The sequence below is a fragment of the Rhinoraja longicauda genome, chromosome 10 (genome assembly GCF_053455715.1).
Source record: "Rhinoraja longicauda isolate Sanriku21f chromosome 10, sRhiLon1.1, whole genome shotgun sequence".
NCBI classification, from domain to species: Eukaryota; Metazoa; Chordata; class Chondrichthyes; order Rajiformes; family Arhynchobatidae; genus Rhinoraja; species Rhinoraja longicauda.
The window spans coordinates 9,690,092-9,711,426 of record NC_135962.1 but is presented as its reverse complement, the minus strand read 5'-3'; the positions used below and the strand labels follow the sequence as shown (position 1 = coordinate 9,711,426).

General features: G+C 41.0%; 1 protein-coding gene across 1 annotated transcript in view; it reads left to right on the top strand.

The window, feature by feature from the left end:
* The window catches only part of LOC144597595 (neutral alpha-glucosidase C-like), a 67,338-nt gene that overhangs the window by 21,999 nt on the left and 24,004 nt on the right, over positions 1 to 21,335 (top strand). The window contains exons 6-12 of the mRNA XM_078407090.1: positions 4,379 to 4,433; positions 10,326 to 10,392; positions 13,385 to 13,481; positions 14,687 to 14,867; positions 17,100 to 17,253; positions 18,601 to 18,836; positions 20,398 to 20,524. Of these exons, the coding sequence (XP_078263216.1) occupies positions 4,379 to 4,433; positions 10,326 to 10,392; positions 13,385 to 13,481; positions 14,687 to 14,867; positions 17,100 to 17,253; positions 18,601 to 18,836; positions 20,398 to 20,524 (917 nt within the window). The remainder of the gene's footprint in view (positions 1 to 4,378; positions 4,434 to 10,325; positions 10,393 to 13,384; positions 13,482 to 14,686; positions 14,868 to 17,099; positions 17,254 to 18,600; positions 18,837 to 20,397; positions 20,525 to 21,335) is intronic.

The window sequence follows — 21,335 nt, the reverse complement described above, 5'->3', positions numbered from 1 at the left end:
CCATACAATCTTCCAAGTCTGTTCCACGGTGATGTCCTTTGCAAAGAATACAATACATATTTTTGCAGTAGAAATTAATTATTTCTTGTTGAATCATCACGTTAGAGCCAGACCATGCACTAAATGTTTTGGAATGTTGGTCTTGGCATCCAACCATGATAGACAAGCGTAGGTATGATCAGAATTACAGAACAGTTCTTAATGGGAAATTTCAGCATCTATGCTTTCTTTTATAAAAGGAACTTTAACACAAAAGTATCTCAAAATCGGAAATTTCAATAAAACTTCTTTAATATTTCAATTAACAGTTTTCCCTAGTGTAGTTTAATTATTTCATATTAACATAGTTACCATGCAGAACAGTGTAAACAGTGGTTCCTCACAATTTAAATGTTTGTTTTGAAGTTGATATTTTAAATGCACCAAGCTCCCTGCTAAAGTTTCCATCTTCAGGATTAATCAAAATTTGATAAGGATGATACTGTACGGCAATCATCTATGCAAATAAATATCCTGCGTTAATACTGAATTTACATATATTCCCCTGGGCCTTCGCCATTTAATTAAAAATCACATGTTGAGGAGCTACTGGAATAAACATAACCACAGCCACTGCTGTAGGGTGAAAAGTGCAGTAAGCCGTGTGCATTGTTATAGATTGGTGGGTGTGGAAAAGGCCAGGCTGAATCAGCAGACACTATACCAGGCCAACACGAAGAAACAGAAAACAGTACCAACTTGAGCCAGATGTGGACACTCATCTTCTGTTAGTTCCACCTCCTTCCAAGCAACGTCTTCTCACTTCCAACAGACATCTGGCCATCACTGTGCAGCACACGCTTCTGAAATTGGTACCCAAAGGCAGAAGGGAGAAGCAATGTGTAGATGTCCAATTCATGCAGCACATCAATCTTGTTGATGAAACTCACCAACATTATTTAAGTAATATTAATTGCCTAAATCCATCCATTCTGGGCTTTAGCACTAAGAGGATACTTTTGAGAAAAAAAAGTACATGAAGCATTTCATCATACTATCTGTGAATATTGTTATCTTTTGCTCATTAAAATTTTGACTACATAGTGCTATAGTAGTTTGCAAGTGCAGAAATAAGCTTAGAGTCTAACAATTAAATTAATCTTCGTTGAAAGCATTTTGATAGATATTCAATCCTCCAGGATTCAAGCATGTACTTTGCAAGTGCCAGGAGGGAAGAAAATGCATTGCCCTACCTTTTAAACTCCAGATCATGCTGAATCTGCAAGACAGTTTATTTAGAATTGCCCCAACTGTGTTAGTCTCATACAAGGATAGGTGCACTCAAAGGTTAGTCGCTGCACTTAATCAATTCGCCTTAAAGCATGCAGAGAGCAACGTACCATCAGGAAAGCACTGGCAACTTGATAATATTATCACTTGGACGCCCTGGAGAAATCAAACCAAATACTGAACTTGCACTTGGATATTGTCAATATAAAACAGTGATCATCGTACTAAAATGTTTTCGAAGCAATAGTAATGTGAAGTTATTAACTTACATAGAAATACTTTCCAGAATTACCTCAACAAGAATCGTGCATGTGAGATAACATTAACATTTTTAGCTCTTAAAAGATGGTCATTGTAATTTGATGCTTTTTTTTTTTAGCACTGAGTCGAATCATCAAATACTTCACTGCACATTAAAAGAGTTTATCATTTCAAACAATATTTTTTATTGGTTCAAAGTAAAGTAGAGATTTGCTATCTCCAGTCTGCTGGAACTATTCCAGATCATACAGGCCAATGGTCTCAATGTTTTGGTATCAGATCTTTTGAGTTCACCAGCTTCCAATCTCAAACTTTTCCATGACAGTATTTTTTTACTAATACTAATATCTGTCAGTTCTTCAATCTCATTAGACCCTCTTCTCTTATATTTTTGGCAATAATTTTTTGTATCATCCCTTTTTAATTTTTCTGCCATTTCCTTGCACCCCATTATAAATTATTTTGTCTCCATTTGGAAGAGACCCATGTTTGCCGTTCTTAGTCTTTTCCTTTATGTATGCCTCCAGAAAACATATCTGTTTTATGTTTGTTTCTTGCCAATTTACTTTCATTTTTGCCTTCCCTTTCTGTATTAATATATTGGCTCTCCTTTGCTGTGTTCTAACCTATTTCCAATCCTCAAGCCCTGCTACTTCTGACATTTTTATCAGCTTTTGATTTAAATACCTTTAAATATCTTTAAGTTCACCTGTTGGTCATGGATGGGTCCCTTTCCCTGCTGTATTGTGTGCCAGTATTTTTGTATTCTTACAACTTATTATTTACTTTAATGTTAGCCATTGCTTGTCTGCCATCGCATTTTCCAATACAGATTTCCAATCAATCACATTCAATTTATCTCTTCACTGTTTTCTTTGTTTACATTCAAACCAGTGGAAATGAACTGAGTGAAAAATATTAGCATCCTATGGTCCCTGTTCTTTAAAGGCCCCTACACAACTCATTTATTAACCTTTTTTAATTTCACAGTGCAAGATTTCAAATATCCTTTCACTAGAGTGGTTCTCAATTAGCTGATCTGGAAATCCATGTCATGTAATTTTCATAAATTCATCTTCCATCTTGTTAATGCTAATTTGAATTGTCCAGCCTGTACATAAATTACAGTTTCCCATGAATACTTTATTTACAGGTGTTGCAAAGTGCTGTTTTTATTGTTCTGTGATTCTGATCCAATCAGTAATTTTAAGAAAATTGTTTTATTGAGTAAGTAAGTAACAATGAGAAAACAGCTTGCCTTATTAAAGTAATCATATTCTCATTTGCCTACTGCTAGTGAATACCACAGGTGACTGCAAATGCAAGAGTCATCAATATAATTTAATACTACACGTGTGCTGGCAACAGCTGATGTATGGATATCTTCTATGTGTATCATCCTTGGCAACACTCACAATCACATGACAAACCTATATAGCACACAAGCTTTAGTTAAGCTTGTTAACACATAAATTATCACCACAGTAGTTTTGAAGCAATATTGGGTCGGACGGATCAAAGTGTTAATAAACTAGATAGAAAGAATAATATAAATATTCAAAACTGATTATAATGTTCTTGTCATCGTCTGCATCACACTACATTCTGTCAATTTGCCTCTAATTCCAAAATTTGTCATGCCAATATTACAACCACTATTCAGTGGTATGTAAATACCTCCCACCTTTGTTTTCTGCGCTTTGTTGCTACCGAGCTCCACACAATTCTAATGCTACTTTCTCACGTGTCAAGCCAAGTTCATAATCACAACTGCACTGATCATTAATAGCACTACCCAACCACCTAATCGTCTACGATACATGGCTATCTGAGAAAGTACATAAGAAATAGAACCGAAAGTAGAACCATGTACCTCCTCACATTTGTCTCATTTTGTCTCTCAAATCAATCAGAACATTGTTTTGATTGAAAGATTCAGCATGGAAGCAAACCCTTTGGCCCACTGAATCCACATTGACCATTCATCACCTGTTCACCCAAGTTCTATATGATCACACTTTTGCAGCCACTACTTACACACTAGGGGAATTTACAGTGATGAATTAACCTGCAAAACCGCACATCTTTGGGATGTGGGAGGAAGCTGGAGCACCTGGAAGATACCTACATGGTCAGAGGTAGAACGTGCAAACTCTGCACAGAATGTACCCATGGTCAGAATCGAACCTGGGTCTCTGCCACTGTTGATCTTTGATTCAATGACTAAGCATTCATAATCCTCTGAGGTAAATAATTTTACCGATGTACAATCTGCAGTAATAGATATTTCTCCTCTTCTATGTCCATTGAGACCGACCTCCTAATGACATGCCAACTGGTTCTACATTCTCCAGCCGGAGGAAACAGCTGCTAGGCATCAATGCTGCAATTCCTTCAATGTCTCAGTCAAACAAAATTGTTTTGTGGTATCATGAGGTTGTGAAGAGATTTATAAATGTGATTGTTTCTTTAAGAGGAACAACTTTGCAATAAGTGCTAGGTGTTGAGATTTGTTTTTGCCGTAAAATTATAATGTGTTTAGAGCAAAATAGGCCCTCGCCAAATCAACGACACATGCTCAGCCTGAACCCAAGTTACCCATTTGGAGATTGGTTGAAGTGGGAATATATTATTTCGTTCCAGAGTGACTCCCTTCAGTGAAAGGCAAACGGGTTGAAGGTCAGGTGTCCTTCAATAAGGTGCTGATTAGTTTTATCAGTTTTATCAAGAGGATAGTGTCCAAAGGAATTTTACACAGATGCATTTACCAGTGCACTGCGAGAAATTATGCTTGAATAAAATTGGCAAAGAATGGCAGAACTTTAACATTTATGTTTTGTCCTCACAGTCAAAGTGCAAAAGGAAACAGCATGGAAGGCAAGAGGAAATGCGACACAGTGAAGGTAATTAGCTGGCTGCCTTGAAATTGTGCTGAATTAGAAAGCAGTGAAGGTGTAAAGTAATGAAAATGTCTCTCAGGAAAAGGTGTTCCCGGCTCAGCCTCAGCCCCCAAATGCAACAATCAAGGGAAGTTGGAAAAATCGGGTTTGGGAGATGCAAACCAGATTGTGGCAGGCTGAAACTGGAATTCCTTTGCAACTTCAATAACTTTTCGAAACCGCATTCAAAGATTTGAAAAATATACACCGTTCACCACTATTATCTTCTCTTCTGTGTCTCCTAATACGAGGATATAGGAAGTTAACATTTTTAATGCATTTTGTTTGTCAGCCCAGCAAATTTGTGCAGTGTTCCTCCTGTTCATTGCATGGTCTTTGTTGGTATTGAGAGAAGTTTACAAGCTTACGATAGATCTCCAGCACTTGGGAGTTTAGCCCAATAACATCTCGAAGTGTTATAGTTTCTGAAAGAATGTCTGATCCAGCCAGTTGGTGCAGAGGGCTTACGTACTCCAATGAAATAAGAACTCATTTGAATTAATTTCATCCTGAATTAGAGTTAGATGGTAAAGCAGTTTAAAGATTACCTGCCTTCATCACAGATCTCTTTGGAAATACAGATCCAAAATTATGATCTATATCATATCTTCAGTATGCGAATTGGGAATTTTGAAAACCTTGGGATAGTTGCACGGTTCATTCTCTTCCTCGGGCATTGACTAGTTTCCTTATTGATAGCTTAACCATTACGGATGTCCCAGGAGCCACCAAAGACCTATAGAAACTCTTTGCCTATGGTTGCAGCATGCCAAGTATTTTTTATAAGCAGTCTGGCAAAAAACAATAAAAAAAAGATGGCAAAAGAGAATATGAAATAAATATAGAGCTAAATTGTAAACATCGTTTTTAAAAAAAGTTAATGTTATGTATGAAATTCTTTCGCATATTTGGTTATGCTGAAGTGGTTTGGCCACAAACCTTATTTGCTATGGAAACTGACCGACATGTATGTCTTTCTTCTACTCTGAATTTGCTTCTGTTCAATAAAGAACAGAGTGAATATGATTCTAAGATGAGGAAACCAAGATTAATGGGAATAAACATGGTGTCCATGTTGTTTATACATTTCTTTAATAAATCTCCTGGAATTGTCCTATTCACAGTCTCATACTTTCAGTGGCCTTCCTATGTATCGTCCTCAGCTCAACAGGGAACGTTTTTGCATCTGACTGGAATATTAATTTAAACCTTCTCCAGGGGTGTAAGCACATATCAATTCTAATTCATTATTATTCTGTAGAAGGTCTGTGGAATCAGTGTTGCCATTTTTCGGATTGAATGACAAAGCAGAGTCGTATTTGCTCCATAAACTGCAACCGTTGGATTGGTTGATTCAGTCGATTTCAGTATCAGAGCAGTAGTGGGTGATTTCAAAAGGCAGCCATTGGATTGATTGAGTGGTCAAAATTGGCTAATGGAGCAGCCAGTAAAAATAAGGCAATGTGTAATGGAGCCGCCTATTAGGAGTGATCGTGTTGGGAGAGGGACTGTTGAGATGCAAGTGCTGGGTGGAGGGAGGGTAAGTGTGAGGCTTTGGCTCAAGAGACTTCAGCGAGGAGGCTGAGCGGGGGGGGGGGGGGGGGGTGGTAGGAGATAAAATACAGATTTCTGTTTCTTGTGCATGATTGTTGTGCTTATTTTTTCCTCTTGGTTTTAGTGGGAAGTCAGGGAAACTGCTGGTGTCCCTGGTGACCGGTTCTGTGGGATTGTGTCCAGGAGCAGTGACTCGTGGGGTGCCGCAAGGCTTGGTGCTGGGACCCCAGTTATTTACAATATATATTAATGATTTAGACGAGGGAATTAAATGTAACATCTCCAAGTTTGCGAAAAACACAAAGCTGGGTGGCAGTGTGAGCTGCGAGGAGGATGCTATGAGGCTGCAGGGTGACTTGGATAGGTTGGGTGAGTGGACAGATGCATGGCAGATGCAGTATAATGTGCATAAATGCGAGGTTATCCACTTTGGTGACAAGAACAGGAAGGCAGATTATTATCTGAATGGTGTCAGATTAGGAAAAGGGGAGGTACAACGAGACCTGAGTGTGCTTGTACATCAGTCACTGAAAGTAAGCATGCAGGTAGATCAGGCAGTAAAGACAGCTATTGGCATGTTGGCCTTTATTGCGAGAGGATTTGAGTTTAGGAGCAAGGAGGTCCTACTGCAGTTGTACAGGGCCCTGGTGAGACCGCACCTGGAGTATTGTGCGCAATTTTAGTCTCCTAATTTGAGGAAGGACATTATTGTTATTGAGGGAGAACAACGTAGGTTCACTAGGTTAATTCCTGGGTTGGCGGGACTGACATATGATGAAAGAATGGTTTGACTGGGCTTGTATTCACTGGAATTTAGAAGGATGAGAGGGGATCCTATAGAAACATATAAAATTCTTAAAGGATTGGACAGGCTAAATGCATGAAAAATGTTCCCGATGTTGGGGGACTCCAGAACCAGGGGTCACAGTTTAAGAATAAGGGGTAGGCCATTTAGGACTGAGATGAGGAAAAACTTTTTCACCCAGAGTTGTGAATCTGTGGAATCCTCTGCCACAGAAGGCAGTGGAGGCCAATTCACTGGATGTTTTTGTGGAGATGATGAACGCAGAGCCAGATCTATCTTATTTGTTTGCTTGGGCCACTGGACTTTGCATGGGCTTTGCAACATTGTGTGCTCGGTTAAATCACATGCTTGAGGCTTTCTCTCTCTCTCTCTCTCACACGTTGCGTAATCACAAAAATGCTGAACTTGCTAAAGCTAGTAGTAATCAGTAGCGCAAACCGCAGAATGTTCCAGCTTGTCTTCAGAGGAGAAAAACACAATGTATAAGAACAAAAAACAGTAAACAGCCATGCCGGCAAAACCTTAAGTAACAGCATGTTAGGGCCTTGTAAGGGAAAACTGATTATGTTCCAATAACTGATAACTGTAAAATTTGGAGTTTTGGGGAATAAAGTAAGCTTGATTCTAGGGGCTGGTGTGACATGTTTCCACTGGCCCCGCCGTCCGCGACTCTGTGTGTGCTTTTAGAAACCTGTCTACGTGATCTCTAATAAACTACGGATAAGTGAGGTCTGTGCCGACTCTGATTATTATCAACCAACTGACCGGGAGCGCGAACTCGACATTTTCAAGAGAGAGTTAGATTACTTATTTATATCGGCGAAACCAAGCGCAGGCTCGGCGATCGCTTCGCTGAACACCTGCGCTCGGTCCGCATTAACGCAACTGATCTCCCGGTGGCCCAGCACTTTAACTCCCCCTCCCATTCCCAGTCTGACCTCTCTGTCATGGGCCTCCTCCAGTGCCATAGTGAGGCCCGCCGGAAATTGGAGGAGCAGCACCTCATATTTCGCCTGGGCAGTTTGCAGCCCGGTGGTATGAACGTCGACTTCTCCAACTTCAGATAGCTCCTCTGTCCCTCCCTTCCCCTCCTCCTTCCCAGATCTCCCTCTATCTTCCTGTCTCCACCTATATCCTTCCTTTGTCCCACCCCCGACATCAGTCTGAAGAAGGGTCTCGACCCGAAACGTCACCCATTCCTTCTCTCCCGAGATGCTGCCTGACCTGCTGAGTTACTCCAGCATTTTGTGAATAGTTAGATTTAGCTGTTAGGGCTAACGGAATCAAGGGATATAGGGAAAAAGCTGGAACGGGATACTGCATTTAGATGATCAGCCATGATCATATTGAATGGCGGTGCTGGCTCGAAGGGCCGAATTGCCTACTCCTGCACCTATTTTCTATCTTTCTCACAGACCACATTAGGTAACCGGAGCTGTGGCTGGACAATATCAAGGTCATTGGGAGTATGAGAGTTTCATAGATAGGAGTTATAGCGAAGTGGTCACGCCTAAGGTACAGGAAGAGAGTGAGTGGGTGACCACAAGAAAAGGGAGTAGACAGAAGTGCAGGTGACCCTTCAACTTCAAGGCAGGTTTATCCTTTTAGATACTGTTATGGATTATGACTCGTCAGGAGTGAGCAACAGTAGCAGTCAGGTCTGAGGCACCCACCCTGGCTCTGGGGCAGAGTGGGGAAGAGTATTATCAGGCAGAGCCATAGTGATAGGAGACTCATTGGTTAGGGGGGCAATCAGGAGATTCTGTGGCAGCAATTGAGACTTCAGGATGGAGTGTTGCCTCCCTGGTGCCTGGGTCCAGGAGCGGCTGCAAAACATTCTCAAGGGGCGGGGAAGGAGGCAGAAGTCATTGTGCATGTTGGCACAAATGACATGGGTAGGAACGAGATGAGGTCCTGCAAAATAAATATAGGGAGTTGGGCAAAAGGTTAAAAACAGGATTACAAGGGTAATGAGCCCCAGCTTAGTCCTGGTGACAAGTGAAGGTAGGAACAGGGCGATAGAATAGATGAGTGTGTGGCTGAGGAGTTGGTGCAGGGAACAGGAATTTAGATTTTTGAACCATTGGGATGTTTTCAGGGCATGGGTGACCTGTACAAGGGAGATGAGTTGCATATTAGCTGGAGAATAAACCAATATCCTGCCAAGCAGGTTTGCAAATGCTACATGGGTGGGTTTAATATAGATGAGTGGGGGGTGGCAGGATACAATGCAGGATGAAGGCAGGTGAGTAGCTAGAAGTCCATATGGAAGGTGATGAAAGAAAGTTCAGTTGACAGAATAGCCAGGAGCATGACAGGGAGCAAGCAAATAACGTTAGATTGAATTGCATTTATTTTAATGCGAGAGGCGTGTGACTGAGACACGCCCTCATGGCGAAGAAAGGGACAGCACAGGTGCTGCAGTAAAGATAGAGGTGGGGGGTAGAAAGAGGGGAGGTTGTTGCTTCATTGATGAAAGAGAATGTCATGGTAGTAGACCAATATGAAATATCGATGGTTCGTCCATTGAGGATACATGGGTGAAGCTGAGAAATAAAATTGGAATGATTAACTATTTGGGGGTCTATAGTAAACGCCCAAGAAAGTAAAGGGAATTAAAATAACAAAATATGCCAGGAGATTGTAGGTGATTTTGACTTTCTAATTGGCTACTGTGTTTCAATAGCAATTACTATATTTCCAAAGAATCTATTTACCTGTCAAGCACATTGACATATTTGAAGATTCTAAATAAACCATATCATATCCATTTTCTGCTCTCTTCCTGATATAAACAATTCAGTGTAGACTGGAAATGTACACTTTAGTTTCTGATTATAATGGCTCATTTACTTTCATTTTCTGGGTCTTCAGAGATGGGTATTAAATGTTAAAAGATGCATTGTCCTTCCAAAAAAGGTGAGTTTATAAATATTAGAGGTGCCAGACTACAACTTCAAACGTGATTTCTTTCGCGTTTTTAGTTCCAGGACAAGAGGAGAATGCAGTCAATGATGACCAAAAGAAAACCAAAAAGGGCTAATTATTTGTAGCCATCATTGGTTCACATTCTACTTGCCAAATGGGGTTGTAAACCAGTGCATGAACAAAATCCTGAAGGTGGAAGTACTTCAGAAAGTAATTCTGAAATATCACAAATTGAATGTTATACTTTTTTTTTTGAAGTGCCCTTTCCTCCACCATTCACCTTCATTTTTATATGTCATCTCAATATCCTGGTTTAAATAAATTATCATTTAAATTCACTTTGTGGGCTTTGAATATTCCACATTCCACCCTTGTGCAGTTATTAATGGTTAAAATCCCTCCCTAGCTTAAGTTACTGGGGCCAAATATTGCTTTTGTTCCACAAAGATCATGAACAGCACAAGTTACACTACATCAGGAATGCCTGTTGCTAAAACTGTGCCTAGATAGATTCACTATGGAAAGAAGCAAATTGTGAGGTAATTTTTGATTATAAATTATATTTTCAGGAGAGTGAAGATGTTCAAGGATTGTGGAAAGAGCAATTTCATGAGTTCATAGACACCAAAGCCAATGGTAAGCAAAATATCTCTGAAGTATTTCTTAAAGCTTGCAACCTTTGGTCAGGTAATTGTTTCTTTTAGGAAAGACACAAAATGCTGGAGTAACTCAGCAGGTCAGGCAACATCCCTGGAGAACATGGACAGATGACGTTTCAGGTTGGGACCCTTCTTCAGGCTTCAATTCTTCTGTTTCTTTTAGCTATTGCAATCACATCAACCCATAACAAAGGCAAAAAAGTCTCAATGGTTCTACGGTACTTTATTGTCACCTGATTTGTTTTTGCATACAGTTCAGTAAAAGTATTACTATACATCAGTGGTGTCCAAACTTTTTTCAAAGAGAGCCAGATTTGATAATGTGAAAATACCCAAGGGCCAATGCCCCTCCCCACCCCCCCGAACCTTTAACTAATGCGCTGCCCCCCCCCCCCCCGGACCTTTAACTAATGCGCTCTCCCCCCCCCCCCCCCCCCCGGACCTCGCGTCTGACAATCCACAGATCGGGCAGCGCTGACCGCCGGGAGATGTAGTCGCCCTCGCCTCTCCCGCTGGGGGGGGGGGGGGGGGGGGGAATGCGGCACCTGCCCGACTGACGGGAGTGCCTGCCAATGAGCGTGCGGGGTGAGAGAGCTCAGCTGCTGCTCTCCCGTCCCCCCACGCCCTCAACCCCGCCGCCGGGAAGTGTAGTCGCCGTCGCCTCTCCCGCTCGGGGGGGGGGGAGGTCCGGCAGCGCTGACCGCCGAGAGGTGTAGTCGCCCTCTCCCCCTCCCCCTCCCCCTACCTTCATTCTGTTAGACAGTGCTGGCGGGCCATAAATAATACATTTTAAGACGGAAGCTGCGGGCCGTATAAAATCTGACCTCGGGCCGCCATTGGCCCCCGGGCCGGACTTTGGACATGTCTGCTATACATGAACACATCTTAGATTCAGTACAAGTGTACAGGAATAGTATACTAAGACAATATACAAGAGTCACCAGGTTTTGGCACCATTTTCAAGTCCCAATTGTTAGTTTTCTTTATCTGGCCTTGAAGGCCCATTGGCCTGGTGACGTTACAGGGTTGGCCTGGCCAAATTTAGCCATTGGAGTCCTCCACTGCTACTCCACCACTCAGTGCAGCTGCAGGTCAATTCCGGTCGATGTGCTTGGTTTCTTGGAACCGCACCCGATCCAGCCAAGCCCCAGGCTGCTGTAGGGACTCCAGTGGCCCACTCCTCCTTTGAGGTGCACTGTACTGCTTCCCACAGCTGGTCTGCTTAACGGTCCTTTGTTCCTTGCATCGGATGCCCTTGCCATCTTGGATATCTTCACCCAATTCTCCAGGCTTTGGGGAAGAGCATGGAAGGGCTTAGCGGCTTGCCTGTTGGAGGTGGTGGGCGAGCCAGGCCTGCTGATACATGTATCACCACAGTCTGCTGTGTGCCTGCATGGTTGCCACTGGAAAAACACTCCCCAGTTTCTGCTGTTTGTTGGTTGATTTGCACATTGCTGCCTGATTGCACATTCTCTGATTGTGTAGGAAAATAACTGCAGATGCTGGTACAAATCAAAGGTATTTAATGCTGATACAAATCGATGGTATTTATGCTGCCTGACCTGCTGAGTTACTCCAGCATTTTGTGAATAAGCACATTCTCTGCTTTGTGACCGAAATAGCAAGGTTAATAAAAGGAAAGAATACACTAGAAACAGTCAGTTGGTCAGGCAGCATATGGGGAAAATAAGAAACTGAGAATGTTCTGTCACCTGAAATGTTAAATGAATGCTGGAGTAATTCAGCGGGTCAAGCAACAAAGATAGACACAAAATACTGGAGTAACACAGCAGATCAAGCGACATAGACACAAAATACTGGAGAAACTCAGCAGGTCAAGCAACAAAGAGAGACACAAAATGCTGGAGTAATTCAGCAGGTCTGGCAGCATCTCTGGAGAAATTGGATAGGTGATGTTTTGGATCAGGAGTCTTCTTCAGACTTGTTCAGACCTGAAAATTTAACTTTGTGTCTCTTTCCACAGATGCTGACTGACCTGCTGAGTTTTACAAGCATTCTGTTTTTATTTCAGATTTTCAGCATCTATAATGTTTTTTTGTTGAGGTAAAGTTTTTCATCTGTTGATATGCATGAATGAATGAATAAGTTTATTGGCCAAGTATGTGCATATACAAGGAATGTGCCTTGGTGCTCCGCCCACAAATAACAACGCAAACATACAGTTAACAATTAAGAATAAAGCATAAACACATCAAAACAATAGGGATACAACATTACGGTCTGTGATAATTCTTCACTGCTACTTCACAACTGAGACTGAACTCTGAATCTAACCCATTTCAGAACAAATGTACATCCTGTTACTTTTAATGTGATGTAAAAGCCTCACTATCATTGTAACCGTAGGATATTTGACCAAATCCACATAATCGTCATCTTCTCAGTAGGCAGTCTGTCAATATCAAGGATGACTTCTTTTCATTCCAGTATTGAGGGTTTTGAGGCTAATGTGAACCACAGACTCTTCCACAGATGGGGCAGGAGGTGGCTGACGGTGCGGATAAATGGGTATTTTGTGAGGCAATGCATTTCATCTGCTGTTTATGTAGGCTCTCTCTGTGTCCCTGATGCACAGACGTGAGGTTTTCAAAACGACCTTGAACGTTCCTCCTCCACATAGAAGAATCATGAGCTAGAGATTCCCAGAGTCAGTGGGGATGCTGCACTTTTTTCAAGAAAGGTTTGAGCACATCCTTGAATCTTTTCCTCTGTCCTTCTGGTTAAGGAGAGAGGGAGGTTAAGGGTAGCATCCCATGGAGGCAATCTAATGATGGCCGAAATGAGAACAAGGGGGATATGGATGTGTTTTGGGGACTGTGGCCAGATAGTAGTGACTGTCTCCTGGGAAAGAGAGTTAAAAAAGAAAAGAGTTGGGTTTCAAATAATATTGACATGGAGACTTTTTATAAATTCTGAATTGTCTTTTGGACTATTTCTGACAATAACAGGCCCTACATCTGTTGGATTGGATTTCTCGCTGCATGGGTTTGAGCATGTTTATGGAATTCCAGAACATACGGAGAGTCTACGGCTGAAAACCACAAGGTACAAGCTTTTTTTGTGTAGAGTCTTGAGAATCTTGTAACAGCAGTGACTACCGACAAAGCAGAATCTCTCAGACCCATGAACATAGGTAGATCATAGGATTCAATGATTTTCTTCTGGGATGAAATAATGTAAACCAGAGAGCTAAAAACAGTTCGATAGGGATGGATTGTCAAAGGGAACATTCCGGAAATAAAAATTTGGGACAGTTTGCATCAATATATCCTTATAAGTAGTATTATCATTTGCATTGACTCAAGGAGCAGGTCCATGGATGTCATTTGACAGCGCATTGGTTGAGTTGCTTTTCAACTTTCTTTGCTTTCACCCTTACGATTGTCCGTATTGAACGTGCTGGCTGAGTACAACTCCATTCGTGTACCTCTATTTCCCCATCCTAGTAATGATTATTCAAGGACAGACAACAACTATTGGCACGCCATCTAACTTCGCAAGCCTGATTTAGGCTCACAACAGTTAAATAGTGGCTTTTCTGCCCGGAAGTCTGTCAGAAATGGAAACACATAATTTTGCCCCTACCATATTATAAATATATCATGCTCCAGCCATTTGTGATGTTACTAGAACTTTTGTGAAGCAGCATTGGAACAAGTCCATTGGCCCACAAAGTCCATGCCAAACATCAAGTACCCATTTTTACATTAATCAGCTGGAACCGTGAGGCAGTGGCTCTAGTTGGTGCCCTACAGCTGAGATCCCTGCTGATAGCAACTTGAGCCAGTAATTGACATTTTTCTCCCTGTGTTCCCATTAACTGCCCCAACACAAGATTCTACCACTCACCTATTTGTTGGGAGTTCTTTACAGTGGCCATTAACCCATTAACCAGCACGTCTTTGAGATGTAGGAGGAAACCCTACGCCCACAGGGAGAACATGCACACTTCACACAAGTAGAACTGGATATCAAGACTGAACTCGAGTTGCTAGTGCTGTGAGTTAATAGCTCTATTACCTTATCCACTGTCCTTGCTGAGATCAACTAAGCCACTCTGGATAGGATAAGTAAGACCTGATTTTCAAGGCCCAATTACTTACTACTAGATGAACTGAATGTTTAGGGAATGACTAATACATTGTGCAATGAATCAATATGCTGGATATATCACTTTGACATAAGAGTTGTCAGGGTCATATCAATTAAAACGTGACCAATCATTGGTCTGTTGATCTTTGTCTTTGCAGTCAGGAAGAACCATACAGGCTCTATAACCTGAATGTTTTTGCTTGTAAGTTGAACAGCCGAATGGGTATTTATGGTTCTATACCTCTCCTCCTTGCCCACAAAATGAAGAAAACTTTGGGAATTTTTTGGCTAAATAGTTCTGAAACTTTGGTGGATATCAGTACGAACACAGAGAATAAGGTAAGACCAGAGTTGTGTTTACTGCCATGTGCTTGTATATAAATAAATTAGGTTAATGCTCTATGTTTACAGTAAACATATGAAGCTTTAGTTTCTATTTTTTTATATTTTATACAAATCAAATTTCTGTGTCTTTCCAAATATTACACATGCCTGAAGATTGTTCTCCACACTGAGCCCAGTTTCAATGACCTGATTCTAATTACTGCTGGTACTGGGGTTTTTGTTACTATGAAAACATGCTGAATCTTCAAACTGGTAAACTATGATGTGATGTTTATTGTTTGACGAACAGCTGGCCAGTAGTAGAACATTTGGGATGCATCATCTTATTACTCACTGTACCTGCATGCTACCTACCGATCCCTTTGTACTGCAACATTTGGAGTTAGATTTCATAAAAATAATAATTTCATTTTCATCCTTTCCTCCTAAGTGGATAAGCTGTCACTTTGCCACTTTACACTCCAACTGCCAGATTCTTGCCCATTCACATAACCTATCTATATCCCTCTCCAGGTTCATTGTGTCTTCTTCAGAAATGGCTAACCCAATTATCTTTGTATCATTAGCACAACCAGCTTCAGTGCACTTGGTCCCTTCCTCCAAGTCATCAATATGGATTGTAAACACAACATGATCCCCCTGGTACCCAGCAACTACTAAAATATTTATTTGTCACAACTCTGTTACTTAGGCACTCCCATATCTGTGCCAATATATTATCCCAAATCTCTTATGCTCTAATATGCCTTAACTAGTTCTGCTCAAAAGGATCACTAGGTAGCACCCCAAAAATCTCCAAGAATATTCTAATGCATGTTATGTGTTGGACTATGTCAGTTCACATACCCCACAAAGTATTTGTATTTATACCACTAATGCAGCAGAGTGGATCAAGGGGCTTTATACATGTTTTATCAAATAAAATTAGTCACCAAGAAGTTTAGACTTTAGATCCCGTATACTAACACTATCCTACACACATTAACAACAATTTTTACCAAAGCCAATTAACCTACAAATCTGCACATCTTTGGAAGATGTGAGGAGGAAACCTGTCACGGGGAGAATGTACAAACTCCATACAGACAGCACCTGTAGTCAGGATCAAACCCAGGTCTCTGGGGCTGTAAGACAGCAACTCTACCGCTGTGCCACTGTGCCACCCCTAGTGAAACGTTGTCAACAGTGTAGCTTGTAAGGAATGTCAAAGAAAGATGATGAGGCAGGGGTTTGAGGGGTTTCCAGAAATAATTCCCGAGCTTAGGGTTTTGGCGGCTGAAGGCATGAAGCCCAGTGCTGAGCAAGTAAAGTAGGGCTTCACCAACTCCAGCGATCCAGAATCAATCCTGACCATAGATACTCTCTTTGTAGAGATTGCATGTTTTCCCTATGAGTGCATGGGTTTTCACTGGATGCTCTGGTTTCCTTCTACATCCCAAAGATGTGTGTTGGTTGGTTAATTGGCCACTGTAAATTGGTCTTGGTATGTAAGTTAATGGTAGAACTCTTTAGTTTCTAACACCAAATTCTGGTTCAGACTCAGACAGGTAGAGGAATCAGTGGCTAGGGAAATGGGATGCAAAGGCAGTGAATTTGGTTTTTTAGATATTTATCGGAAAGTTCTGCTTACCAAATTCTGAATGATGCTCAAGCAGTCTGACAGTATGAAGATGGTAGAAGGGCCAATGGAAGTTGTCTTGCTATGCTAATTTGCAGTCCTTAGTAAGAGGATGTGAAATTCCTTTCCTCTAAATTTAGCAGAAATGCACGATATGCATTTTCAAGCTGGATTCTTTAGGTCCCTAAGCTCTGCAAAGGGGTACAAAAGATCAACAAATGTCAGAAATAATATATATTTTATTCCTTCTCTTGTTCAGCTCCAGTGTCCTATTTCTGTTACCTTATGGTAGTTGCAAATGCAATCTGCAACCATGACACTGTTTTCCCTGAGTATTGTACAGAGTGGAACTTGGGACACAACTGTCATTATGGAATTCTCTGCAACATTCTTAAAGAGTAGTTGCAATCATTTCCTTCTCTTCTCTCAGTATTTCCAGAGTTTGCTACAAGTTTGTGTTCCTGCCAAGGTTATGTCAGACATTCTTAAGAGAGTCACCAAAACCAGATTGATATTTATCTGCAGTGAACCAGGCGTAATTGGATCTACCATAATGAATTGAAATTGTTTTGTCATCGGTGTGCCAGTAACTAAACATTTGATTCCAGGGAGAATCAGGCAGTGTAAAGAAGTTAAAGGCAGATGATGATAGACCGTTGAGGACAGATGTTCGCTGGATGTCTGAGAGTGGGATAATCGATGTATATATTCTCATGGGTCCCAGTGCTTTCGATGTGTTCAACCAATACTCAAGGCTTACAGGTACGATGGTTCCTGACTGTAAGCAAGTGAAAAAGCAGATTGTAGACCAGGATACTTTAATGTTCACAGCAATATTTTGGTCCAGAATACAATTAGAATTACAAGCCTTGCTTATGTGGTTTAATATTGAAAAGGTATTTGATCATCTTTATGCATGAATGCATTTAAAGTTATTCAATTACATTTCACAGATGTATATGTAGAATTTACTATAGAACAGTACAGTACAGTTCGGCCCACAATGTGCATGCTGAACTTAATGCCAGATTAAACTAATCATCTCTGCCTTCTTATGATCCATGTCCTTCCATTCCCTGCATTTCCATGCACCTATCTAAAAGCTTTCTTAAATGCCACTAATGTATCTTCCTCCACCACCAGCCCTGGCAGCAAGTTCCAAGCACTCACCACTCTCTTTTAAAAATAAAAAAAACCTTGCCCTTCACATCTCCATTAAAATTTGCCACTCTCACCTAAAAGCTATTCCCTCTAGTTTTTGATATTTCCACCCTGGGGAAAAAGGTTCTTGCTGCCTACCTTATCTTACCAATGCTTCCCATAATTTTATATACTATCAGGTCTTCCCTCAACCTCTGACAATCCAGAGAAAATAATCCAAGTTTGTCCAACATAACTAATATCCTATCTACCAGGCAGCATTCTGGTAAACCTCTTCTGCATCCTTTCCAAATCTCTACATCCTTCATGTAATGGGGTGACCAAAACTGCACATATTGACCCAAACGCACCTTAATTAAAGTCCTATAAAGTCCGATACTATTCTTGATAAATTCATGTGTAAGTGACTATTTCCTCCAGTCAAAAAGTAATATATTGTGCTCAATACTTTTCCCTTTCCCCAGTGTCTGCTACTTTCATGAAACTACTGATTCACACTGGGGAACAGATCTGCATTGACCAAAAACTTCATTAGATCTTGCCCGAATGGCTTTTCCATTTGACTGAAAACTTGTGGTAACTTGGCAGGTAGTCCACAGAGTTGAATCGGCACTAAAGCAACATTACATGATATCTGGAAACAAAGCATCTCTAAAAATGTCAACACGACACCGGAGATATTGCGTAATATGCTGATTATTTGCAGCAGTTAAACATAATCATGTTCCGAATTGGTATCTGTAGTTATTGCATAGATAATCAGGAGGGAGGATATTTTGCTAATTTTCCTCTTCCCAGCACAGAGACATTGAGGCCAACAGTGGGGCCCAGCTAACTGCAGCAAGTAGCGCAAGCAAGGGTCTTCCTGATTTGTGCTGATCATCAGTATATGTTCCTATTTTGCAGTTTTTTTAATAGGAACTGAAAGTCATTCTGCTTGGCCCACAGGTACTCAGACACTCCCTCCACTCTTTGCACTGGGTCACCACCAGTGCCGCTACACTTACACGGATGAAAGTGATGTGAAGCAGGTGGACGCTGGCTTTGATGCACACAACATACCCTGTGATGTTATCTGGTTAGATATAGACCACACTGAAGGGAAACGCTACTTCACCTGGGACAAGACCAAATTTCCCGCTCCTCGGGAAATGCAGGAATATCTACGAACCAAAGATCGGAAGGTGAATCTGATGGGCAGTCTCTACAATGTTTGGAGGCCAGTCACAGATGTAAATGATTCATTCTTAATGGACTCTTATTCAACAGAGCTGGAGTTGTTTGAATAATTTCCAAACTTCCATCCTGGAAGTTTTTCTAGGTATCTTCTCAGTAGCTCTGCCCATGTTCTCTTCTCATTCCTTAGACTTAATTTTATTTGCATTTAAGTCTCGAACAATGAATGCCAGGTGGCTGCTTGTCCATGGACAAAGTACATACACCCTTGCCGTCTGTTTCGTTGATTCTTAAACTGTTTTCTTTCTCTTTTTATTGTGCTGGTTCTTTTCATTGTAACCCTTTGCTGGTGTTCACTGAGCTATTGTAGCACAGAAAGCCATTCAGTCTACTGCGCCTAGGCTGGCTATTTTTAAAGAGATCCAGTCAATTCCATTTCTCTGCTCATGCCTCACTGAAATGACTAATTTCCACTAACTTCTCACACCATCATAAGCAGCTATTTCAGGTTAGATGCATCATCGCATTTAAAAAAAGTTATTTGTGGTATTCCATTTGTCTCTCTTGCACAAAGCCGTGAATCTGTGACCTCCTGTCCTTATACCATCAACTAATGAGAACAACTTTTCTTTGTCTGCCTTGTTTAATTTTTGTGCCATCTATCATCGCTCCTCCAACCTAAATTTGCAAGTAAAATCTTTCATCTGCCCCATTCTGTGGGATTAGTGCTTTTGTTAAAGCCGGTTCCTTTAATTTCAGACTGACTCTCACATTGTTCAACAAAATATTCAAAACAGTTCTTGTTGCTTTTCCAATATCTTATTCTTCAGGAATAGGTTGAAGAATTGAGAATCAAAATAACTGCAGATGCCGTAAATCTGAAATAAAAGCTTGCCTGTTCTGATACAGACAGAAAGGGAGATATCTGAAATTGTTGAATTCAATATTGAGTACTGCTGTTGGTTCTCCATCTGTAATATTGACTCAGTTTTTCTCTCTACACTAGCACAGTCTGATCGGCTGGGTATTTCCTCCAGCTCTGGATTTTGCAGCTGCTTTGCATAAGTTTTGTATATTTCTTTGCCCATCTCCTGGCATTCATTTAAATTTTGACAAGCCAATAGATCTGCCGAGTCCACTGATCATCTGTGTGTTCAATTCTAATGAAAGGTTGACCTGAAACATTAACACTGCTTTTGTTTTCCATATTTACCGCCTGACCTGGTGAACAATTAGAGCGTTTGTATTTTTATTATTCTGATTAATTTCTGACATCCTTCAAAGTCAACCGTATTTAAATTTAAAAACCTTCTGTTTTGCCTCCCCTCTGCTCCCTCACACTGAACATCAAATTCATTTGATACCACTGGAAAGTTGTTCCCTGAGTTTTAGACACTTTACTGTTCTTATTACTCATCGTTACATCCAATGTGGCCATTTCTTGTTGGAGCCATCTGACAATAACTGTTGTACATGATCGGACATCTTCTGTGACAGAGAAAAAAGACGAGGGGGAAGAAAACAAGACCCCTTTAGAGTTGTTGAGAATATCTTCTCTTGTGTTCCCAGCTGGTGGTTATCATTGACCCACACATCAAAGTGGATAAAAACTACTCTATCTATTGCGAAGCCAAATCCAAGAAGTATTTTGTGATGGATAAAGATGGGGAGGAATACCAAGGTTCTTGTTGGCCAGGTAAGGGAAAAGTTATAACTCTTAAGTGAAGCTCAGATGCAAAGATTGACATACCCAATGACCAGATCCGTTTTTAATTTTTAAAAACTTTTTTTTAGAGATACAGCGCGGAAACAGGCCCTTCAGCCCACCGTGTCCGCGCCGCCCAGCGATCCCCGCACACTAAAACTATCCTACGCACACTAGGGACAATTTTTACATTTACCCAGTCAATTAACCTACATACCTGTACGTCTTTGGAGTAAAGGTGGAAGTAGGACCAGTTATTCGAAGCGGTCTATGTCACTTGGTACAAAAGTTCACACTGTATTTATACACTAAACATAAAAGATTGAGGTGCTTGGGAATGTGCTAGGTTTATGAAAGGTACTGCATGAATATCAGTTCTTTATTTGTGCTGTGTCTCGATTCTTCTCTGGTACTGCGGGAAGAACAGAGCTGTTCTTTCATTTTGTCATGAACACGGGCAGCACTTCATTCTGTGGGAATCGGACTTTACTCCACCTAAGTTGCCCTCTGTGCAAGGCTAAACATGCTGGTTCAAGTGGCCCACAAAGTCACCAACCTGAACACCTGCATGACTTGTTTTTTGGTAATAGGAACATGTTTTTGAGGGGAAAATTACAGAACGCTGGATCACAATAGTTAACCTTGTAAACAAGTTGCGTGACTTACCTTGCATTTATGTTATCAAAAATGATATAAAAATGCAGCATGGTTTGAATCTGTAGAACAGTCTCTTGCGTGACAAGTTATTGCAAATAAAGAATTTAATTGTCACACACGTTTCATGTAAAATATTCTGTAAGTA